This window comes from Dendrobates tinctorius, unplaced genomic scaffold (assembly GCF_039654945.1).
Source record: "Dendrobates tinctorius isolate UK_male_01 unplaced genomic scaffold, ASM3965494v1 ptg000440l, whole genome shotgun sequence".
In the NCBI taxonomy this organism is placed as follows: domain Eukaryota; kingdom Metazoa; phylum Chordata; class Amphibia; order Anura; family Dendrobatidae; genus Dendrobates; species Dendrobates tinctorius.
Window position 1 is genome coordinate 768993 of NW_027362103.1, and position 25614 is coordinate 794606.

The following is a 25614-nucleotide window of genomic DNA, read 5'->3' on the forward strand; positions in this document are numbered from 1 at the left end:
GGAGGTGTATGTAGGGTCCTGCCGGTATGATGTGGCTGTCTATGCAGCGTCCTGCCGGTAATGCAGCAGAGGACGCAGCGCCCTGTCGGTATGATGTGGAGGTGTATGTAGCGTCCTGCAGGTAATGTAGTGGTGTACGCAGGGTCCTGCAGGTAATGTAGCGGTGTACGCAGGGTCCTGCAGGTATGATGTAGTGGTGTACACAGCGTCATGCTGGAATGATGTGGCGGTGTATGCAGCGTCCTGCAGGTAATGTAGCGGTGTACGCAGGGTCCTGCAGGTATGATATGGCGGTGTACGCAGCGTCCTGAAGGTATGATGTGGCGGTGTATGCAGCGTCCTGCCGGTATGATGTAGAGGTGTATGCAGCGTCCTGCCGGTATGATGTGGAGGTGTATGTAGCGTTCTGCCGGTATGATGTGAAGGTGTATGTAGCATCCTGCCGGTATGATGAGGAGGTGTATGCAGCGTCCTGCAGGTAATATAGCGGTGTACGCAGGGTCCTGCAGGTATGATGTGGCTGTGTACGCAGCGTCCTTTCAGTATGATGTGGAGGTGTATGTAGCATCCTGCAGGTATGATGTGGCGGTGTACGTAGCGTCCTGCCCATATGATGTGGAGGTGTATGTAGCGTCCTGCCAGTATGATGTGGCGGTGTACGTAGCGTCCTGCCCATATGATGTGGAGGTGTATGTAGCATCCTGCAGGTATGATGTGGCGGTGTACGTAGCGTCCTGCCCATATGATGTGGCGGTGTACGCAGCGTCCTGCCGGTATGATGTGGCGGTGTATGCAGCGTCCTGCAGGTATGATGTGGCGGTGTATGTAGCATCCTGCAGGTATGATGTGGCGGTGTACGTAGCGTCCTGCCCATATGATGTGGAGGTGTATGCAGCGTCCTGCAGGTAATGTAGCGGTGTACGCAGGGTCCTGCAGGTATGATGTGGCGGTGTATGCAGCGTCCTGCCGGTATGATGTGGCTGTCTATGCAGCGTCCTGCCGGTAATGCAGCAGAGGACGCAGCGCCCTGTCGGTATGATGTGGAAGTGTATGTAGCGTCCTGCAGGTAATGTAGCGGTGTACGCAGGGTCCTGCAGGTAATGTAGCGGTGTACGCAGGGTCCTGCAGGTATGAAGTAGCGGTGTACACAGCGTCATGCTGGAATGATGTGGCGGTGTACGCAGGGTCCTGCAGGTATGAAATGGCGGTGTACGCAGCGTCCTGCCGGTATGATGTGGAGGTGTATGCAGCGTCCTGCCCGTATGATGTGGAGGTGTACGCAGCGTCCTGCAGGTATGATGTGGCGGTGTATGCAGCGCTCTGCCGGTATGATGTGGAGGTGTATGTAGCCTCCCGCCGGTATGATGTGGAGGTGTATGTAGGGTCCTGCCGGTATGATGTGGAGGTGTATGCAGCGTCCTGCCGGTATGATGTGGAGGTGTATGCAGCGTCCTGCCGGTATGATGTGGAGGTGTATGTAGCATCCTGCAGGTATGATGTGGCGGTGTACGTAGCGTCCTGCCCATATGATGTGGCGGTGTACGCAGCGTCCTGCCGGTATGATGTGGCGGTGTATGCAGCGTCCTGCAGGTATGATGTGGCGGTGTATGTAGCATCCTGCAGGTATGATGTGGCGGTGTACGTAGCGTCCTGCCCATATGATGTGGAGGTGTATGTAGCGTCCTGCCGGTATGATGTGGCGGTGTATGCAGCGTCCTGCAGGTAATGTAGCGGTGTACGCAGGGTCCTGCAGGTATGATGTGGCGGTGTATGCAGCGTCCTGCCGGTATGATGTGGCTGTCTATGCAGCGTCCTGCCGGTAATGCAGCAGAGGACGCAGCGCCCTGTCGGTATGATGTGGAAGTGTATGTAGCGTCCTGCAGGTAATGTAGCGGTGTACGCAGGGTCCTGCAGGTAATGTAGCGGTGTACGCAGGGTCCTGCAGGTATGAAGTAGCGGTGTACACAGCGTCATGCTGGAATGATGTGGCGGTGTACGCAGGGTCCTGCAGGTATGAAATGGCGGTGTACGCAGCGTCCTGCCGGTATGATGTGGAGGTGTATGCAGCGTCCTGCCCGTATGATGTGGAGGTGTACGCAGCGTCCTGCAGGTATGATGTGGCAGTGTATGCAGCGCTCTGCCGGTATGATGTGGAGGTGTATGTAGCCTCCCGCCGGTATGATGTGGAGGTGTATGTAGGGTCCTGCCGGTATGATGTGGAGGTGTATGCAGCGTCCTGCCGGTATGATGTGGAGGTGTATGCAGCGTCCTGCCTGTATGATGTGGAGGTGTATGTAGGGTCCTGCCCGTATGATGTGGCGGTGTATGTAGCTTCCCGCCGGTATGATGTGGCGGTGTATGCAGCGTCCTGCCGGTATGATGTGGAGGTGTATGCAGCTTCCTGCCGGTATGATGTGGAGGTGTATGCAGCGTCCTGTCGGTAATGCAGCAGAGGACGCAGCGTCCTGCCTGTATGATGTGGAGGTGTATGTAGGGTCCTGCCCGTATGATGTGGCGGTGTATGTAGCGTCCCGCCGGTATGATGTGGCGGTGTATGCAGCGTCCTGCCGGTATGATGTGGCGGTGTATGCAGCGTCCTGCCGGTATGATGTGGAGGTGTATGCAGCGTCCTGCCGGTATGATGTGGAGGTGTATGCAGCGTCCTGCCGGTATGATGTGGAGGTGTATGTAGCGTCCTGCCGGTATGATGTGGCTGTGTACGCAGCGTCCTGCTGGTATGATGTGGAGGTGTATGCAGCGTCCTGCTGGTATGATGTGGAGGTGTATGCAGCGTCCTGCCGGTATGATGTGGAGGTGTATGTAGGGTCCTGCCAGTATGATGTGGCTGTGTATGCAGCGTCCTGCCGGTAATGCAGCGTCCTGTTGGTATGATGTGGAGGTGTATGTAGCGTTCTGCCGGTATGATGAGGAGGTGTATGTAGCGTCCTGCAGGTAATATAGCGGTGTACGCAGGGTCCTGCAGGTATGATGTGGAGGTGTACGCAGCGTCCTTTCAGTATGATGTGGCGGTGTACGTAGCGTCCTGCCCATATGATGCGGCGGTGTATGCAGCGTCCTGCAGGTAATGTAGCGGTGTACGCAGCGTCCTGCCGGTATGATGTGGAGGTGTATGTAGGGTCCTGCCGGTATGATGTGGCTGTCTATGCAGCGTCCTGCCGGTAATGCAGCAGAGGACGCAGCGCCCTGCCGGTATGAAGTGGAGGTGTATGTAGCGTCCTGCAGGTAATGTAGTGGTGTACGCAGGGTCCTGCAGGTAATTTAGCGGTGTACGCAGGGTCCTGCAGGTATGATGTAGTGGTGTACGCAGCGTCATGCTGGAATGATGTGGCGGTGAATGCAGCGTCCTGCAGGTAATGTAGCGGTGTACGCAGCGTCCTGCCGGTATGATGTGGAGGTGTATGTAGGGTCCTGCCGGTATGATGTGGCTGTCTATGCAGCGTCCTGCCGGTAATGCAGCAGAGGACGCAGCGCCCTACAGGTAATGTAGCGGTGTACGCAGGGTCCTGCAGGTATGATGTTGCGATGTAGCAGTGTACGCAGGGTCCTGCTGGTATGATGTGGTGGTGTACGCAGGGTCCTGCTGGTATGATGTGGCAGTGTACGAAGGGTCCTGCAGGTATGATGTGGTGGTGTACGCAGCGTCCTGCCGGTAATGCAGCAGAGGACGCAGCGTCCTGCCGGTATGTTGTGGAGGTGTATGTAGCGTCCTGCAGGTAATGTAGCGGTGTATGCAGCATCCTTCCGGTATGATGTGGCTGTCTATGCAGCGTCCTGCAGGTAATGTAGCGGTGTACGCAGGGTCCTGCCGGTATGATGTGGCTGTCTATGCAGCGTCCTGCCGGTAATGATGTATGATGTAATGATGTATGGTATATATATTGTTTGTTATAACCCTTATAGAATTGGAATATGTTAGGTCACTCTATATTCCTATAACTTTTGTTATCAAACCATTATCATCTATATATTTTGTAAATTAATTTAATTTGATGTCTGGTAACAATTTATAAATTTCTATATAAATATATTGACGTTTAGTACGTTTGCTATTTGGTATGTCCCCATCTTAGACGGCCGCATATTGCTTATGGTCACCTGCGCATGCGCGGTGACCTTATCCACCTATGCTAATGGATATTTATCCAAAATGCCTAATATAGCCACTATGTGATTTATCAGATATTTGTAGATATTTGGCGCTTGTTTTGGTTAAATATAATGTTTGATATCATGTTTCCTTGCTTGCCATCTACTATGCCCCCATTCAAGATGGCCGCGATCATTTCGTGGCCGTCTGCGCATGCGCGGGTGACGCGCGCCTAGCTCCACCCCCATCCGCCCGTGGTCTGGCGTCTGACGTCTGACGTCACGGGGCCCCGTGTATTGTCGGCGCCAGCCCGGATGTGTTGGTGGGTTGGTGGTCGGTCGCTCCCCTGATTGGCACCCATACTTATTTGGACCCCTATTTATAGTACACCCGGTGGCCTTTTATGACACACCCCCAGAGTAAGGAAGCGGTGTTGCTTCCGAAACGTACGTTGGGCTGTTTTCCTTGCGCCAGTGGTCCAGTGCTCCCTAGGTATGAGTATTATGCCTATACTTTGATTTTCCATAAACCCCTCCTTTCTGGGTTGCCTGACGGTCTGGGGATTTTACCCTTTACTTCATTATGACTAGTCGGCTTGTGTATACTAGATATGGAGATATATTTTACCATATTGATATACCCTAGGGATCCTTTGTACCTCTGTGCGTTTTTCTTGTGTCACTTCTGTCATGCCAATTTTTATCTGTGTCTTCAATAAAGATTCATATTATTTCTATTTATCTTGGATGTTTATGCACTGTTTTTTCGGTTGCTTCTTTATGTCCTGCCGGTAATGCAGCAGAGGACACAGCGCCCTGTCGGTATGATGTGGAGGTGTATGTAGCGTCCTGCAGGTAATGTAGCGGTGTACGCAGGGTCCTGCAGGTAATGTAGCGGTGTACGCAGGGTCCTGCAGGTATGATGTAGCGGTGTACACAGCGTCATGCTGGAATGATGTGGCGGTGTATGCGGCGTCCTGCAGGTAATGTAGCGGTGTACGCAGGGTCCTGCAGGTATGATATGGCAGTGTACGCAGCGTCCTGCAGGTATGATGTGGCGGTGTATGCAGCGTCCTGCCGGTATGAAGTGGAGGTGTATGCAGCGTCCTGTCGGTATGATGTGGAGGTGTATGTAGCGTCCTGCAGGTAATGTAGTGGTGTACGCAGGGTCCTGCAGGTAATTTAGCGGTGTACGCAGGGTCCTGCAGGTATGATGTTGTGGTGTACGCAGCGTCATGCTGGAATGATGTGGCGGTGAATGCAGGGTCCTGCAGGTAATTTAGCGGTGTACGCAGGGTCCTGCAGGTATGATGTTGTGGTGTACGCAGCGTCATGCTGGAATGATGTGGCGGTGAATGCAGGGTCCTGCAGGTAATGTAGAGGTGTATGCAGGGTCCTGCAGGTATGATGTTGCGATGTAGCAGTGTACGCAGGGTCCTGCAGGTATGATGTTGCGATGTAGCAGTGTACGCAGGGTCCTGCCGGTATGATGTGGTGGTGTACGCAGGGTCCTGCTGGTATGATGTTGAGGTGTATGTAGCGTCCTGTCGGTATTATGTGGCAGTGTACGAAGGGTCCTGCCGGTATGATGCGGTGGTGTACGCAGGGTCCTGCCAGTATGATGTGGTAATGTATGCAGGGTCCTGCCGGTATGATGTGGCGGTGTACGAAGGGTCCTGCAGGTATGATGTGGTGGTGTATGCAGCGTCCTGCCCGTATGATGTGGAGGAGTACGCAGCGTCCTGTCGGTATGATGTGGATGTGTATGCAGCGTCCTGCAGGTATGATGTGGCGGTGTACGCAGCGTCCTGCCGGTATGATGTGGTGGTGTACGCAGCATCCTGCCGGTATGATGTGGTGGTGTACGCAGCATCCTGCCAGTATGATGTGGTGGTGTACGCATCAATGTTTCCATTCAGTGACAGTAAGCAGAGGACGACGAGCAGTCTGGATCTTACGTAAACCTAAGGCCAGACAGGAGACTGCTAAAGGTAAATGTAAAGCAATCATCCTATCAATCCATTGTTCTTCCAGCCTAGGCCCATTGTGTGGATGGAGATGGTAGACCCAGGGTCCTGCCGGTATGATGTGGCGGTGTACGCAGGGTCCTGCCGGTATGATGTGGTGGTGTACGCAGCGACCTGCCAGTATGATGTGGCGGTGTACGCAGGGTTCTGCTGGTATGATGTGGCGGTGTACGCAGGGTCCTGCCAGTATGTCACGCAGCGTCTAGTTTCCATGGTTTGGCAGTACATACAATGTCCTGGTCACGACACGGCGTGATATACAGTGTCACATTATTGTGGCCGTCATTCACCCACCTGCAGGGCGCTCACTCCTCCTTCCAACCCTGTCCCTGTTCCAAAAGGAATCATGGGGAGGTTGTGTGTATAACAAAGCTTTGCCACCTTGCTGACGTGCTCCGTGCTCTGTGGCCAGATGACAACATCAGGAGGCTGACAGCTGAAAAGAGAGAGGATCAGAGAGAAGGGATCAGAGATTGTGAGCGATACATGGATTTTTGTGAATACTCACCGTAAAATCCTTTTCTCCGAGACGCTCATTGGGGGACACAGATATTGTGGGTGTATGCTTCTGCCGCTAGGAGGCTGACACTAAGTGAAAAAAAGAGGTTAGCTCCTCCTCCGCAGTATACACCCTCGCCCCTATTGCGGGCGGAAATCAGTTGGGTGCCAAAGCAGTAGGAGGACAACAAAATCAACCTTAATACAGGTACATCATGTCTAAAACACCACCCTTATATCAAATAAGTAAACACATTCATTTAAACAAGAGCCAACTGGCTAATAGGGTGGGTGCTGTGTCCCCCAATGAACGTCTCGGAGAAAAGGATTTTACGGTGAGTACTCACAAAAATCCATGTTTCTCCTTCGTCTCATTGGGGGACACAGATACTGTGGGACGTCCTAAAGCAGTCCCTGGGTGGGAGATTGACTCACCGATCCAAGCTACATTCACCTCCTGTTTAAAGGTGCGCCACCGTTGCTTGGAAAATCCTTCTACCCCGGCTTGCATCCGCCGAGGCCTGAGCAGGGATATTATGTTTGGCAAATGTGTGCAGGCTGGACCAGGTTGCTGCCTTGCAAACCTGTTCCGTCGAAGCCTGATGCCGAAGCGCCCAAGAGGCGCCCACTGCCCGAGTAGAGTGCGCTCTGATCCCTGCTGGAATCGGCGTGCCTCTAATGCAGTAGGACTCCTGAATAGTCAAACGAATCCATCTGGCTATGATCGACTCTGATGCAGCGAGTCCCTTCCTGCGTTCTTCAGGGAGCACGAACAACGTGTCCGTCTGAGGAAAGGGTGCCATCCGTGACACGTACCTCCGGAGGGCTCTTACCAGGTCTAACGTGTGAAGAGCCTTCTTCCACACGGTGCACCGGTGCTGGAAAAAATGAAGGCAAAACAACATCTTCATTGATGTGAAAAAGAGGACACGACCTTCGCAGAAAAAGAGGGGCTGGTCTGAGGACCACCTTATACCTATGGAAAGTGAGGAATGGAGCTCGGCAGGATAGAGCCGCCAGCTCTGAAAAACCCGCCTGATGGAAGTGATGGCCACTAGGGGATCAACTTTCCCAGGAAAGGTATCCTGAAACAGTTCCAATGGAGCTTCCTGCAAAACGCTTAAAACCATGTTAAGAACCCAGGCGTCCATCGGCGCCATATAGGGAGGTATCAAGTGGAACACTCCCCGATGAAAAGTTTTCACCTGAAAATTGGCAGTAACTCTGCACTGGAACAAGACGGATAAGGCCGACATTTGTCTCCTGCGGAAACCTGGGGCAAGGCCCGAGTCTAATGCTCTAACGACTGAGCTATCCGGGCTCTCTGAGCCCGACTGGAGAAAAACCAAGATGTTGGAGATCGAGAATCTTAGCAGAGAAACACCGCGCCTCGACATCAAGCAAAGAACACCTTCCAGGTGTGGTGGTAAATTCATGCTGAAGCAGGCCTCCGGGCGCTAATCGTTGTAGCGACCACCTTGCTCCCGAACCCTGCCTGGGTTAGAATCCGAGATTCAACGGCCCTGCCGTCAAACACAGGGTCCCTGAGTTCGGGTGGCAAATTGGCCCTTGAGACGGTAGATCTGGACGCTCTAGCAGGCGCCCAGGAACGTCGGCGAGCAGCTGCCTTAGATCTACGTACCACGCTCGACGGGGCCAGTCTGGGGCCAGCAGAATCGCCGGCCCCCCTTCCGTCTTGATCCCTTTGCTGAATCTCGGGAGTAGTGGCAGTGGGGGAAATAGATATGGGAGGCGAAAACTGGTTCCATGGCAGAACCAACGTGTCCCCCGCGAATGCCTGCGGGTCTCTGGCCCGAGAGACATATGTGGGCACCTTGGCATTCACTCTGGAAACTGTCAGGTCCACATCCGGAGCTCCCCACAGTTGACAAATCTGTTGAAGAACTTCGGGATGTAGAGACCACTCTCCGGATGCAAGACCCTGCCGGCTGAGGAAGTCTGCCGCCCAATTTCCCACTCACGGGAAGTGGACGGCCGAAATCACCGAGTGGTTTGCTTCGGCCCACTGAAGAACATGCTCCACCTCGCGCATGATTGTTCTGCTGCGGGTGCCCTCCTGACGAATTATGTACACCACCGCCGTGGCGATGTCCGATAGAATCCGGACAGGACGGCCTGCTAGCAAGTGATGAAACCTCTGCAGAGCCAGCCGAATTGCTCGTATCCCCCACTAAGTTGATCGGGAGGCGTGCCTCCTGTGGCGACCACCGTTTCTGGGTTGTGTGGTGGCGAAACACCGCTCCCCAACCGAGGAGCCTGACGTCAATTGTCATTATCAGCCCATGACATAGGCCAGAGAGGAACTGGTTATCCACCATCCGAGCGACTGCCTGACTTGAGAGGCCAGTTTGCACCGCCGATCGAGCGTGAACGGATTCTTGACCCAGGCTGACACGAGGCGTGCTGCAGAGGATGAAGGATGGAACTGGACGAAAGGTATCGCTTTGATTGCTGCCACCATTTTCCCAAGGATCCTTATCGCGGATCGGATGGTATGAGGGACTGGTTAGTAAAAACTCAAAGACAAAGAGCGCAATAGGGTCTTACCCGAGAAAATAAGAATGTAAAGTAATTCGTTATACTCACCCTATGTAGGAGAGTATCAGACATGAAGGAACAAGGTCAGCTTGCTGCACATCCAAATGACCACGCCGTGGCCATAAATCATCAGATTCAAGGAAAAGAACTTTTATGGATTAAGCGTGCGCTGCCAGACCATCACTCCTCACAAGTAGTGTGCTTTATACATTTATTCCCAACGCGTTTCAAAGTTAAAAACTTCTTCCTCAGGGGATCCTTGCTGGTGTCGTCTGGTAAAGACCTCGCATCATTTGGCCGATGATCGGTAGGACCTAGGTCCTCTCGATCTGGCCTCTTGAGCACGCATTCTCCCCAATGGGTTGGCTCTATATGACCTGCCGCTCCCTATCCTGGTTGGGGCGGCCTGAGGTGGTGGAATTGGGCCCCGTAGTCCACCCGGAGTCTTACAACACATGACCCTAGACCGTCTCCTATTCGGGTCCTGGACCAGGCTCAGGCTACTTACCGTCCGCCACCTGACCACTGCCGTCACGCCCGGCCTAGAATGGCCGGTGGCACTGCGAAAGGCCCGAAAACGTGCCTGAACCGGGTGACCTGTTGGGGGAGAAACCCGCTCCTTCCTCCTGTGGAGTCGGAGATAAGTTGATCCAAAAATAGGCGGCCGCACTGATCAGGCAGGGAAGCCAAGGACTTCTTGGAAGTAGAATCGGCCCGCCATGTCCTCAACCATAGGGCTCTTGAGATAGAGATTGCGTTAGCGGCAGCAAATGCTGAACAATTGGCCGCATCCAAAAACGCATTCATTACATAATCTCCGGCTATCGTCATCTGACCTGTGACCTCCGAGATCTCTGCAGGTAGATCCTGCTCCTGAGCGACTTTGTTTAATGTTTCTGATATCATAGCCCTGGCTGCGAACGAGGGAGTGAGTGCAGACCCTGACGCCTCATATACTGAACGAGCTAGGCTCTCAATAAGGCAGTCCGTGGGATCTTTAATCGAGGAAACCCTAGGGACAGATAACAGGGCCTTAGTGGCCAGGCGCGAAACCGGAGGATCCACTATCGAGGATTCCATCCATTTTTTACGGAGGTCCGGAGCAAACGGATAACGCGTTTTGAGTGCCCATTAACCCGAGAAAAACGCCTTTTTGGACGTTCTCTGCGTCGCTGTGCTATGTCCTCAAACTCAGGGTGAGAGGAAAAAATTCTGTGCGGCTGCTTCACTCGTTTACATGCCCTTTATGCTCCGTAGCCGCTGCGGTATCATCCTCAATCCCCAGGGTCTGATTGATGCTTCTATGCGGCTGTCCACCGTTTTACGTGACTCTGGAGTGTCCAGGTCAATGGGCTCGTCTGAGTCGCAATCTGAGGTCTGCTCGCTATCAACCACTGATGACGGGGAGCGAGAAGCAGATCTTACGGATGCCAAAGGGCACCGGATGGACTGGGCGACACCGTGTGGATTTGTTTCCCCCGGGTCTGCCTGGAGTGAGGGCGGCCCTTGCAGGCCGGAGGCTCCTATGAGGTGGATGTTCCCTCTAAAGGCGGCGACACTGTCCCTGCCCCTATCTGGGGCCTGAAGGGATTCTTTTGCTCTCATAAGCGACACCATGTACTGTGACAGTGATCGGGCCCACTCCGGGGGATTTGACACATTGGTCGCGGTCGCAGGGGAGGGCTCCTGGGCGCGTTTGGATTCGCAGGCTTCGCATAAACGCTGCTCTGCGCCCGCGGAAACGCAGTTCAACAAGAGATGCATGCCGCGTAAAAGAACGTGTGCGTCTTTGCCTTTTTTCGGACATGGTGTATCTGTCTGCTGCTGGGGATATGGGGAAGAGGTAGCTCCTCATTTTTCCCTAGCATGGCCTCTCGGGCAGCACTTACCCCAGTCCTGCGCCCCCCCGACCTGGATGCTTACTTTAAATCGTGCGCCGAAGTCGGGCCCTCGATTTTTTTTTTTTTTTTTTTCGCCGCCGAGTGCGGGGCGGGCTGCCGGAAGTGACACGCGGCCCCGAGGGCGGAACTTCCGGCCGCGGCCTAGCTCCGGCCGAAGCCGCGGCCTCAATTTTTCCCCTACCCGACTGGGGTGGGGGTGGGGGCGCGGTACCAAAAAATGGCGCTACTGACCGGAGCAGCGTTCCTGTCCTGGCGGATCCAGTCCTTCTCCTGTATGCTAGTGGACGCCGCCTTCTGCGGCTGTGGGCTCCAGCCCAAAATCTTCGCAGGAGCCCTCCCCGACCCTCTCCTCACCGATGATCCTCTTCAGCCTTAGCGCAGGTATGTGAGGGGGTCTTTGATAAAAAACAGGACGGTGCAGGCACCCTAGCTCCATCTAACCCCTTCAGGGGGTGAGGAGCGGGACCGTCCGCCACCTTGCAGCACCGCCGTCTAGCGTTGGTGGAGCAGTTGGGGCCGCACAGACTAGTCTTGTGCCTCTGTGCAAGCCCATGGTTTCAATACCTAAGGGTGGACAGGGCTGAGGCTGGTTTCACATTAGCGCATTTTCAGCGCGCGCACGGCCGGGGGTAGCTCCGCCCCCGAGCCGGCTCTCTGCCCGGCGTGCCCGCCCCTTCCTTGTAGCGCCGCCTCCTAGCGGACAGCGGCGCCTGCGATCGGCGCACCCTATCTTTAGCATAGGGTGCGCCGATCGTGCGCAGGCCGTGCGCTAGTTGCGCTTTGACCTGCGCTGCGCACTTTTGACGGTACGCCGTGCGCGCCAAAATCCGAAAAGTTTGATTTTGGCGCGCACGGCGCACCGTCAAAAGTGCGCAGCGCAGGTCAAAGCGCAACTAGCGCACGGCCTGCGCACGATCGGCGCACCCTATGCTAAAGATAGGGTGCGCCGATCGCAGGCGCCGCTGTCCGCTAGGAGGCGGCGCTACAAGGAAGGGGCGGGCACGCCGGGCAGAGAGCCGGATCGGGGGCGGAGCTACCCCCGGCCGTGCGCGCGCTGAAAATGCGCTAATGTGAAACCAGCCTAAGTCTGGCATAATGTCCCACGTCGCGGGAGAGGATACGTGGAGGCGACACTCTCACGTGGTCGCCTGTTGATGGTTTGGGGAAAACGGACCCTTTCAATAGGATGCATTGCCCCTGTCTCATCTTCATAAAATAACAAACAAAAATAGAAGTCTGGGGAAAAGTCCCAGATATGTCCCTCGGTGCGGGAAAGTATACGCGGAGGCGATACTCAACGTGTGCTCACCCGTTGATGGTTTGGGGAGATCGGACCCTTTCAATAGGATCCGTCGCCCCTGTCTCATCTTCATAGTAAACTAGAAAAAAATAGTCTGGAGACATCCAGACTGTGTGTGCCTCCATAGGACACTAAGCTATAAACTGATTTCCGCCAGCAATAGGGGCGAGAGTGTACACTGCGGAGGAGGAGCTAACCTCTTTTTTTCACTTAGTGTCAGCCTCCTAGCGGTAGAAGCATACACCCACAGTATCTGTGTCCCCCAATGAGACGAAGGAGAAAGTGTGATCAGGGCCGCCATAGTGCGATCAGAGCCGCGCACTGACGACCCAAGGGCCGCGCCCTGAACATTACCGCCCCAAAAGGAGAAACAGTAACCCTAAAAAAAGTCATAGAACATATCTAGGAGTCTTCATCACGAGCGACCCAAGAAAATTACATCCGACCAGTCTCCTTGCTGCTACCTATACCATTAGCAATCTTCTGAAACTATGCCTTGCCTGATCTGTCCTGGACAGGAGGAGAAATGAAATCCAGTCATATTTTACCAAAAAGACGACACAGTGGACCTGCTGCCTATTACCCTACAAAATCCCTTTTTGCAACCATTACACTATGTCTGGAAATATAAAAAAGCGAGACTATGATATAAACACACTGCCCTGTTGTAAAGCAGCCATATTGGCAGATGGCGGAGACCAGTCACCTCCAAAGGCAGTCTAATAAAGACCACCAGGAACTTGGTCTGATGGGTAGACATGCACACCATGACATCTGGACTCATAAAGCCCTACGACTGAACTCTCCGAAATCACTATCACAACCTTAAAAGTTACAGGGATTGTACCACACGTACTGTCTCGCCCAGACTCCCCCCCCTCAGCTTTACCCTCAATTGGTGTTATTCCATACCTCCTGGATCCCAAATCTGTGGTCCAACCTACCTAACTAGACTATTTCCCAATTCCTAGCTAATAAAGCCACCATACAAAACTCATGGCCCAAGGGAGCCAAAAAAACACCCTACTAATTACCTACATGGCATCCATGTAACTCGCAATAGGAAGGTGCTCATGGCTAGATTTACTCTCCAAATTCCCCCTCCCTGTCCCAAACTCATCTCAGAAATTTACAACCACCTAATCTCTCCCATTTTACCCTATGAAGCAGCTTTGTTGATTTCCTGGGGAAAAGAATTAGGTATCACATTAAGTGACTGTGAACTTAGGAGTATTCCCTGTACCTCACACAGTGTTATGGACTGGACAGGGTTGGAGTGGTGATATTGCAACCACTATGGACAGAAGTAGCAGGTAGCATAGTCAGGCATAGCTCAAGGTCGGTACACAGGAGCAGCACCTAGTGAAGATAGAGATAGCCGGGGTCAGTACACAGGAGCAGCAATGTACAGGCTACAGGAGCAAAATGTAGCGTAGTCAGGAGTAGCCAGGAGTCAGTACACAGGAGCAGCATGTAGCATAGTCAGGAATAGCCAGGAGTCAGTACACAGGAGCAGCATGTAGCTTAGTCAGGGATAGCCAGAGGTCAGTACACAGGAGCAGCATGTAGCATAGTCAGGGATAGCCAGAGGTCAGTACACAGGAGCAGCATGTAGCATAGTCAGGAATAGCCAGCAGTCAGTACATAGGAGCAGCATGTAGCATAGTCAGGAATAGCCAGAGGTCAGTACACAGGAGCAGCATGTAGCGTAGTCAGGAACAGCCATGAGTCAGTACACACTAGCAGCATGTAGCATAGTCAGGAATAGCCAGGAGTCAGTACACAGGAGCAGCATGTAGCGTAGTCAGGAATAGCCATGAGTCAGTACACAGGAGCAGCATGTAGCATAGTCAGGAATAGCCAGGAGTCAGTACACAGGAGCAGCATGTAGCATAGTCAAGAATAGTCAGGAGTCAGTACACAGGGGCAGCATGTAGCATAGTCAGGGATAGCCAGAGGTCAGTACACAGGAGCAGCATGTAGCATAGTCAGGAATAGCCAGGAGTCAGTACACAGGAGCAGCATGTAGCATAGTCAAGAATAGTCAGGAGTCAGTACACAGGGGCAGCATGTAGCATAGTCAGGGATAGCCAGAGGTCAGTACACAGGAGCAGCATGTAGCATAGTCAAGAATAGTCAGGAGTCAGTACACAGGGGCAGCATGTAGCATAGTCAGGGATAGCCAGAGGTCAGTACACAGGAGCAGCATGTAGCATAGTCAGGAATAGCCAGGAGTCAGTACATAGGAGCAGCATGTAGCATAGTCAGGAATAGCCAGGAGTCAGTACATAGGAGCAGCATGTAGCATAGTCAGGGATAGCCAGAGTTCAGTACACTGGAGCAGCAGGTAGCATAGTCAGGAATAGCCAGGAGTCAGTACACAGGAGCAGCATGTAGCGTGGTCAGGGATATCCAGAGTTCAGTACACTGGAGCAGCATGTAGCGTAGTCAGGGATAGCCAGAGTTCAGTACACTGGAGCAGCTTGTAGCATAGTCAGGAATAGCCAGAGTTCAGTACACTGGAGCAGCATGTAGCATAGTCAGGAATAGCCAGAGTTCAGTACACTGGAGCAGCATGTAGCATAGTCAGGAATAGGCAGGAGTCAGTACACAGGAGCAGCATGTAGCATAGTCAGGGATAGCCAGAGGTTAGTACACAGGAGCAGCATGTAGCGTAGTCAGGGATAGCCAGGGGTCAGTACACTGAAGCAGCATGCAGCGTAGTCAGGGATAGCCAGAGGTCAGTACACTGGAGCAGCATTTAGCATAGTCAGGGACAGCCAGAGGTCAGTATACTGGAGCAGCATGTAGCATAGTCAGGAATAGCCAGAGTTCAGTACACTGGAGCAGCATGAAGCGTAGTCAGGAATAGCCGGGGGTCAGTACACAGGAGCAGCATGTAGCGTAGCCAGGAATAGCTGGGGGTCAGTACACAGGAGCAGCAATTAACGTAGTCAGGGATATCCAGAGGTCAGTACACTGGAGCAGCATGTAGCATAGTCAGGAATAGCCAGAGGTCAGTACACTGGAGCAGCATGTAGCATAGTCAGGAATAGCCAGAGGTCAGTACACTGGAGCAGCATGTAGCATAGTCAGGAATAGCCAGAGGTCAGTACACAGGAGCAGCATGTAGCGTAGTCAGGGATATCCAGAGGTCAGTCCACTGGAGCAGCATGTAGCATAGTCAGGAATAGCCAGAGTTCAGTACACTGGAGCAGCATGTAGCATAGTCAGGGATAGCCAGGGGTCAGTACACTGGAGCAGCATGTAGCATAGTCAGGAATAGCCAGAGTTCAGTACACTGGAGCAGCATGTAGCGTAGTCAGGGATAGCCAGGGGTCAGTACACTGGAGCAGCATGTAGCATAGTCAGGAATAGCCAGAGTTCAGTACACTGGAGCAGCATGTAGCGTAGTCAGGAACAGCCAGAGTTCAGTACACTGGAGCAGCATGTAGCATAGTCAGGGATAGCCAGGGGTCAGTACACTGGAGCAGCATGTAGCATAGTCCGGAATAGCCAGAGGTCAGTACACAGGAGCAGCATGTAGCGTAGTCAGGGATAGCCAGAGGTCAGTCCACTGGAGCAGCATGTAGCATAGTCAGGAATAGCCAGAGTTCAGTCCACTGGAGCAGCATGTAGCATAGTCAGGAATAGCCAGAGTTCAGTACACTGGAGCAGCATGTAGCGTAGTCAGGAACAGCCAGAGTTCAGTACACTGGAGCAGCATGTAGCATAGTCAGGGATAGCCAGGGGTCAGTACACTGGAGCAGCATGTAGCATAGTCCGGAATAGCCAGAGGTCAGTACACAGGAGCAGCATGTAGCGTAGTCAGGGATAGCCAGAGGTCAGTCCACTGGAGCAGCATGTAGCATAGTCAGGAATAGCCAGAGTTCAGTACACTGGAGCAGCATGTAGCATAGTCAGGGATAGCCAGGGGTCAGTACACTGGAGCAGCATGTAGCATAGTCAGGAATAGCCAGAGTTCAGTACACTGGAGCAGCATGTAGCGTAGTCAGGGATAGCCAGGGGTCAGTACACTGGAGCAGCATGTAGCATAGTCAGGAATAGCCAGAGTTCAGTACACTGGAGCAGCATGTAGCGTAGTCAGGGATAGCCAGGGGTCAGTACACTGGAGTAGCATGTAGCATAGTCAAGGATAGCCAGGGATCAGTACACTGGAGCAGCATGTAGCATAGTCAGGGATAGCCAGGAGTCAGTACACTGGAGCAGCATGTAGCATAGTCAGGGATAGCCAGAGGTCAGTACACTGGACCAGCATGCAGCGAAGCCAGGTCCATGTGGATAGTGTCATGATCCCAATGCAGGTTTTGACCTGCACGTCAGGGGTTAATGTCTTGAGCTCAGTGCAGGCTTTGACCTGCACGCCTGGGGTTAATCATTGCGGCCTCTCTTTGATTCAGGCAGAGCTTCTTATAGCCCTGAGAAATTCCAATCCCTGTCAGTTATACTTTTGCCTTTGGCCGAGTGTGGTGACCCCTGTGTGCTTGTTCGTTGTCTTCTAGCTTGCTTATATGGTTCTGATCCGGTTCTGTCCCCCGTTGTGAGTTTGCCTGTTGATTCTGTACTGTATATCTGTTTCTCTGGTTTCTGACTTCTTGACTACGTCCTGACTATCCATTCTGTCTAATCCTTTGGCATCGTTGTGCTATCTCGTGCTTTGACCCCGGCCTCATCTGGTTTCTGTCTCTGTCTATGCCCCTTGGTAACTTTGTCCCGTAGCTACCTTTCTAGGAGTTTTCCTGCAGCTCCTAGCTCTCTGGAGTTTAGGCCACGCCCATAGCAGGCACATGCTTCAGGTCCTGTGGGTCTGAAGCATGCATCTTCACTGTTGGCGCTCGCTCCACAGGTATCTCTGAGCACAGTGTCTTACTCAGGACACGCGCACTGGCTCAGTGAGCAAGTGCAGTGTGGTGTTCCTGACAGATAGATCATGCATATGATACCAGACTTACCTGTGCATCGATTCATCCCTGCCATGCTGCTCACGAACGGCCATTGCTGTGGACACATTGCTGTCTCCGACCACTGCCCTGAGATCGTCCACCAGCTGCCAAGAGAAGGGTACAGTGATGAGGAGAGGACAGTACCAGTGTGTATCAAGAGCCCCCGAAACTAAGTGTAAAGTAACCAATGTACTCGCAGACCACCATTACCGGCAAAGAGTTCCCAATATACAGTTAGGGCCATATATATTTGGACAGAGACAACACTTTTGTAATTTTGGTTCTAGACATTACCACGATGAATTTTAAACAAAACAATTCAGATGCAGTTGAAGTTCAGACTTTCAGCTTTCATTTGAGGGTCTCCACATTAACATTGGATGAAGGGTTTAGGAGTTTCAGCTCCTTAACATGTGCCACCCTGTTTTTAAAGGGACCAAAAGTAATTGGACAATTGACTCCAGGGCTGTTTCATGGCCAGGTGTGGGCAATCCCTTCCTTATGTCATTCTCAATTAAGCAGATAAAAGGCCTGGAGTTGATCGGAGGTGTGGTGCTTGCATTTGGAAGATTTTGCTGTGAAGGAAACATGCGGCCAAAGGAGCTCTCCATGCAGGTGAAACAAGCCATCCTTAAGCTGCAAAAACAGAAAAACCCATCCGAGAAATTGCGACAACATTAGGAGTGGCAAAATCTACAGTTTGGTACATCCTGAGAAAGAAAGCACTGAACTCATCAATGCAAAAAGACCTGGGCGCCCACGGAAGACAACAGTGGTTGATGACCGCAGAATAGTCTCCATGGTGAAGAGAAACCCCTTCACAACAGCCAACCAAGTGACCAACACTCTCCAGGAGGCAGGTGTATCAATATCCAAATCTATCATAAAGAGAAGACTGCATGAAAGTAACTACAGAGGGTTCACTGCACGGTGCAAGCCACTCATAAGCATCAAGAATCACAAGGCTAGACTGGACTCTGCTAAAAAACATCTAAAAAAGCCAGCACAGTTCTGGAAGAACATTCTTTGGACAGATGAAACCAAGACCAACCTCTACCAGAATGATGGAAAGAGAAAAGTATGGTGAAGGCGTGGTACAGCTCATGATCCAAAGCATACCACATCATACCACATCATCTGTAAGACACGGCGGAGGCAGTGTGATGGCTTGGGCATGCATGGCTGCCAGTGGCACTGGGTCACTAGTGTTTATTGATGATGTGACACAGGACAGAAGCAGCCGAATGAATTCTGAGGTATTCAGAGCCATACTGTGTGCTCAGATCCAGCCAAATGCAGCCAAACTGATTGGTCGTCGTTTCCTACTACAGATGGACAATGACCCAAAACATAAAGCCAAAGCAACCCAGGAGTTTATTAAAGCAAAGAAGTGGAATATTCCTGAATGGCCAAGTCAGTCACCTGATCTCAACCCAATTGAGCATTTCACTTGTTAAAGACTAAACTTCAGACAGAAAGGCCCACAACCAAACAGCAACTGAAAACCACCGCAGTGAAGGCCTGGCAGAGCATCAAAAAGGAGGAAACACAGCGTCTGGTGATGGCCATGAGTTCAAGACTTCAGGCAGTCATTGCCAACAAAGGGTTTTCAACCAAGTACTAGAAATGAACATTTTATTTAATCTGTCCAATTACTTTTGGTCCCTTTAAAAACAGGGTGGCACATGTTAAGGAGCTGAAACTCCTAAACCCTTCATCCAATGTTAATGTGGATACCCTCAAATGAAAGCTGAAAGTCTGAACTTCAACTGCATCTGAACTGTTTTGTTTAAAATTCATTGTGGTAAAGTCTAGAACCAAAACTAGAAAAATGTTGTCTCTGTCCAAGTATATATGGACCTAACTGTATGTCTGAAGTACTGGGCCCACAGCACCCAACAGACCTCCTGCGCCACTCCATCTCCTCCAGACTCTTCCGTCCAGGGTGACTCTACCCACAGCACCCCACAGACCTCCTGCGCCCCACCATCTCATAGAGACTCCTCCATACAGGGTGACTGGGCCCACAGCACCCCACAGACCTCCTGCGCCCCACCATCTCATACAGACTCCTCCATACAGGGTGACCGGGCCCACAGCACCACACAGACCTCCTGCGGCCCACCATCTCCTACAGACTCCTCCATACAGGGTGACATGGCCCACAGCAGCCCACAGACCTCCTGCGCCCCACCATCTCCTACAGACTCCTCCATACAGGGTGACATGGCCTACAGCAGCCCACAGACCTCCTGCGCCCCACCATCTCCTACAGACTCCTCCATACAGGGTCACATGGCCCACAGCAGCCCACAGACCTCTTGCACCCCACCATCTCCTACAGACTCCTCCATACAGGGTGACATGGCCCACAGCAGCCCACAGACCTCCTGCGCCCCACCATCTCCTACAGACTCCTCCATACAGGGTGACATGGCCCACAGCAGCCCACAGACCTCCTGCGCCCCACCATCTCCTACAGACTCCTCCATACAGGGTGACATGGCCTACAGCAGCCCACAGACCTCCTGCGCCCCACCATCTCCTACAGACTCCTCCATACAGGGTGACATGGCCCACAGCAGCCCACAGACCTCCTGCGCCCCACCATCTCCTACAGACTCCTGCATACAGGGTGACATGGCCCACAGCAGCCCACAGACCTCCTGCGCCCCACCATCTCCTCCAGACTCCTCCATACAGGGTGACATGGCCCATAGCACCCCACAGACCTCCTGCGCCCCACCATCTCCTACAGACTCCTCAATACAAGGTGACATGGCCCACAGCAGCCCACAGACCTCCTGCGCCCCACCATCTCCTACAGACTCCTGCATACAGGGTGACATGGCCCACAGCAGCCCACAGACCTCCTGCGCCCCACCATCTCCTCCAGACTCCTCCATACAGGGTGACATGGCCCATAGCACCCCACAGACCTCCTGCGCCCCACCATCTCCTACAGACTCCTCAATACAAGGTGACATGGCCCACAGCAGCCCACAGACCTCCTGCGCCCCACCATCTCCTACAGACTCCTCCATACAGGGTGACATGGCCCACAGCAGCCCACAGACCTCCTGCGCCCCACCATCTCCTCCAGACTCCTCCATACAGGGTGACCGGGCCCACGGCACCCCACAGACCTCCTGCGCCCCACCATCTCCTCCAGGCTCCTCCATACAGGATGACATGGCCCATAGCACCCCACAGACCTCCTGCACCCCACCATCTACTCCAGACTCCTCCATACAGGATGACATGGCCCATAGCACCCCACAGACCTCCTATGCCCAAACATCTCCCCCAGACTCTTCTATACAGGGTGACCGGGCCCACAGACCTCCTGTGCTCCACCATCTCCTCCAGACTCCTCCATACAGGGTGACGGGCCCACAGACCTCCTGCGCCCCACCATCTCCTCCAGACTCCTCTATACAGGGTGACATGGCCCACAGCAGCCCACAGACCTCCTGCGCCCCACCATCTCCTACAGACTCCTCCATACAGGGTGACCGGGCCCACAGCACTCCACAGACCTCCTGCGCCCCACCATCTCCTACAGACTCCTCCATACAGGGTGACATGGCCCACAGCACCCCACAGACCTCCTGCACCCCACCATCTCCCCCAGACTCCTCCATACAGGGAGACCAGGCCCACAGCACCCCACAGACCTCCTGTGCCCCACCATCTCCTACAGACTCCTCCATACAGGGTGACCGGGCCCACAGCACCCCACAGACCTCCTGTGCCCCACCATCTCCTCCAGACTCTTCCATACAGGGTGACCGGGCCCACAGCACCCCACAGACCTCCTGTGCCCCACCATCTCCTCCATACATGGTGACCGGGCCCACAGCACCCCACAGACCTCCTGTGCTCCACCATCTCCTCCAGACTCCTCCATACAGGGTGACCGGGCCCACAGACCTACTGCGCCCCACCATCTCCTCCAGACTCCTCTATACAGGGTGACATGGCCCACAGCAGCCCACAGACTTCCTGCACCCCACCATCTCCTCCAGACTCCTCCATACAGGGTGACCGGGCCCACAGCACCCCACAGACCTCCTATGCACCACCATGTTATCCTGACTTCTCCATACAGGGTGACCGGGCCCACAGCACCCCACAGATCTTCTGCGCCCCACCATCTTCTACAGACTCCTCCATACAGGGTGTCATGGCCCACAGCACCCCACAGACCTCCTGCGCCCCACCATTTCCTCCAGACTCCTCCATACAGGGTGACCGGGCCCACAGCACCCCACAAACTAGATTTATAAGCTTGATTGTTAAGTCTCTGTCTACCAGTCCTAACACGCTTTACAAGGTCCTTGGTGGAGAAAGACCTCCATAAACTGCACTTCTATGTCAGCGCCTGGGCGGGTGTAGGGTCCACCATTATTAGCACAGCGAATCCCATACCATCTATCACTGCAGAATGAAGAGGCCCTCACAGCCATAAGTAATGGGGCCCTCGCAGCCATAGATAATGGGGCCCTCACAGCCACAAGTAATGGGGCCCTCACAGCCATAGATAATGGGACCCTCACAGCCATAAATAATGGGGCCTGTTACAGAACCCCTTAGCCCCCAGAATATGTTGTGCAGTTATATGGATGTATAATAGGTTCTATGAGAGATGCATGTCCCTAATGCATCAGTATTCCCCCTTTTGTCCGCCCTCCCCCCACCTTTGTAATTTCCACAGTAAACATCGGCAGGCTCCGGCCACCTGCGGCCTTTGTAATGCATGTCTGGCCTGCCCTCTGTATCTGTGTGATATATTCTGTGTCCTGTGAGTAAAGTGTTGTCAGACTGGAAATACATGGAGAAGCAGTGATCTTTTATATGCGCCCATGCACTCAGAGGAATTCCAGCCAGCGTCCTTCATTCAGACTCCAGCCAACGAAGAGCGGACCTCCAAAAATACGGGGTGGTACTGAAAGAGGTACCCCAGCTTGGTAGACCCCGTTACACTGGTGGCAGACAGCGGGATTTGATACCCCTTCTACAGGAGGAAAGGAATGAATGGAAAATGACTACCAGAAGTTAAAGAGGACTACATCAAAAGATCTGGTGGAAGCCCGAGGGTTGATCGCCAGCAACAAAAGCGGATTTGATAGCAGCCATCATGGAACACGACAGTGCAGCGCCCCCCAATGTGAATGTGGAGGAGACCGAATTCCAGAGGGAGGTAAAGAGCAGACTAGTGTTCTATGGCCCAAACCCTGCGGTAGAGATCATACGAGAGGTGATGGCTGATGTGCGTTCGGATCTGAAGGAAAGGATGGCCGAGCAGACTAGGATAGAGCTAGCCAAGATGGAGATGGCAGAGCGGACCAAAGTGGAGCTGGCCAAGATGGAGAAGGCAGAGCGGAGAGAGGAGAGCCAGCGAGCAGGGGGAGCTCTGGCCTTCGACCAGGTACCTTCAACAGTAAACCACAAAAAGATCCAGTATAATGCCTTCCGACAGTTGGGGGAGGCAGAGGAAGACATTGATGGCTTTCTGCAGGACTTTGAGCGGCAGTGTGCCCTTCATCAAGTGAAGCCAGAGGAACGGGTTCAGATTCTGGCCAGCAAGCTGACAGGCCGGGCAGCGGACGCCTATCGCACGGTACCTGATGAGGACTGTATGGACTATGAGCGGATCAAAGAAGTGATCTTGGCCCGGTATGCGCTGACACCAGAGGCCTATCGCCAAAAGTTCAGCGGACTTATAAAACGCGTAACCGATACCCACGCTGAATGGGCCTGTAAATTACGGCGGTCACTGCTACAGTGGGTACAAGGGAGCCAAGCAACCACTAAGGAGGACGTCCTCCAGCTCTTCCTGTTAGAACGATTCTTTAATGGACTAAACCCCGAGACAGAGGAATGGCTTCGGGACAGGCGGCCAACGACTCTTGAGGAAGCCGCTCGTCTGGCCGATGAACATCATGATGCCAGGAGGCCGCAGTTGTCCGGATCAAAGGTGGTCACTAGGGGCCCGCCCATGGACCTGGAGGGCCCCAAACCACCGAAGATTGTAGGGGGACCAGCTAGAAACCCGGCCTACCACAGTCCCCCTGGGGCGCGATGTCACACCTGCCGTCAGCTGGGCCACCTGTAAAGACAATGCCCAATCCGGACTCAGCATACCCAGTGGCCAAAGGCGGGAACAGCTACCTTCAGCCGGGCTGCCGTACACTGCTACCAAGGCGAAGCTGACCCGGCATTGGGGGCTACGACTAACCAAGGGGTGGAAGAGATGGAGGAAGTGCTGCATGCAGTAGACCCCGTGCAGGCAGCCCGGGCAGATAATCGACAACAACATCGACAGGTCGTGTGGGTTAATGGGAAACGTATGCAGGGACTAAGAGATTCAGGAGCAACTTTGACCCTTGTGAAGCCTCATCTCGTCCGGGACCAAGAGAAGACGGACCGGACAGTGGCAGTCCGTGTAGCAGGGGGAGCTATACATCGACTACCCACTGCCAGGATTCACCTGAACTGGGGAGTCAGGGATGGCCTTGTTGAGGTCGGCTTGATGGAGGATTTGCCTGCAGACGTCTTGCTGGGAAATGACTTGGGGCCCATGTTGTCTGCATTCTCGGTGGCCCCTCTGGTTGAGACCTATCCTATGACCACCTAGAGACAAGCTCGAGCTGTGGAGGCGGAATCACACTCAGAAGAGGCCCAGGTAAGACATCCCAGCCCTGCACGTATTCCCATAGCCAGACACATTTCTTGGGCCACCCCAGATGAATTTAAGAGGGAGTTACTTGAGGATCCTTCATTAGAGGGATATCGTGGGAAGGCACAGGAGGGGAGAGGAGTACTGGAAGGGGAACAGTTTGTATGGAAGCAGGGACTCCTCTACCGGATCACAGAGCAGCACCACACAGGGACGAGCCCCACTATAAAACAACAGCTGGTAGTTCCCAAGAAGTATAGGCAGGAGCTACTGCGAATCTCTCATGATATACCCTTGGCCGGGCACTTCGGCGTCAGTCGCACCAGGCATCGTCTGACACAAAACTTCTTTTGGCCAGGGGTAACATATGATGTTCGTCAGTACTGCCAGACCTGTGACAGTTGTCAGCGCATTGGCAAGAGGGGGGATCGATGCAAGGCCTTAATTACGCCCCCTCCCCATTGTGGAGGAACCATTTAGCCGAGTAGCGGTCGATCTGATAGGGCCGTTAGCCAAACCCAGTCCGTCCGGGAAAAAGTATATATTGACAGTGGTAGATTATGCCACACGGTATCCAGAGGCGGTTGCGTTACCTAACATACTGGCAGAGACGGTGGCGGCCTCCCTGCTCCAGGTTTTCTCACGGGTTGGATTTCCCCGGGAGATTATCTCGGACCAGGGTACCCAGTTTACAGCAGAGGTGACCAACCAATTGTGGAAGAGCGTAGAGTCCATTAGAAGCGCCCCGTACCACCCGCACACCAATGGGTTGTGTGAACGCTTTAATGGGACATTAAAACAGCTCATTGGGACTTTTACCAGGACCTACAGGGACTGGGAGAAATTCTTGCCACACCTCCTGTTTGCCAATCGGGAGGTGCCCCAAGAATCCACGGGGTTCTCCACGTTCGAGCTGGTATACGGGAGACGGGTAAGGGGACCCCTAGACTTAGTGCTGGAACACTGGGAAGGGGAGGGTCTCATAGAAGGGGTACCTATTGTACCCTATGTGCTGGAATTTCGGGACCGCCTACAGGAGCTGACTCAGGCTGTATGTGAGAACATGCAGGCGACCCAGCGGCGCCAGCGCATATGGTACGATCGGAGGGCCAGAGAGCGCACTTTGGAAATAGGACAGAAGGTCCTGGTGTTAGAGCCCACGAAGCAGAATAAGTTCCAAGCTGCATGGCAGGGGCCCTACCAGGTAGTGGGGAAAATAGCCGACACAACCTATAATGTCGCCGATTGTGACGACCCCAGGGTTATCCGCATGTTCCACGTGAATATGCTGAAGCCCTACCGGGAGCGCCCTGAAGAGGTAGTGGCCATCTGTGCACCTGAAGCAGAGGATTTAGCCGGACTTCCCTTGCCGGATGTCTTAGGGGAAAGGACTCAGTCTAAAACAAGGGACCAGGTACACTTGCGTGAAGACCTAGGCCCCCGGGAGAGACAGCAGGCGGAGGCGTTGAGGCTGCGACAGAGGATGTTTTCAGAGAGACCGGGGTACACTCTCCTGGCACAACACAAGGTTGAGACCCAGGATCAGACCCCCCTGCGACAAAACCCCTTCCGCGTC

At 53.5% G+C, this 25614-nt stretch overlaps 1 protein-coding gene across 2 annotated transcripts in view; it reads right to left on the reverse strand.

Annotated features, from left to right (window-relative positions):
* LDHD (lactate dehydrogenase D) overlaps positions 1-25614 on the reverse strand; it is a 74052-nt gene that overhangs the window by 43617 nt on the left and 4821 nt on the right. For both annotated transcript variants that reach the window (XM_073564254.1, XM_073564255.1), the window contains exons 2-3: positions 17366-17460; positions 6429-6570 (exon numbers count right to left, since the gene is read on the reverse strand). In XM_073564254.1, coding sequence (XP_073420355.1) covers positions 6429-6570; positions 17366-17460 — 237 coding nt within the window. The remainder of the gene's footprint in view (positions 1-6428; positions 6571-17365; positions 17461-25614) is intronic.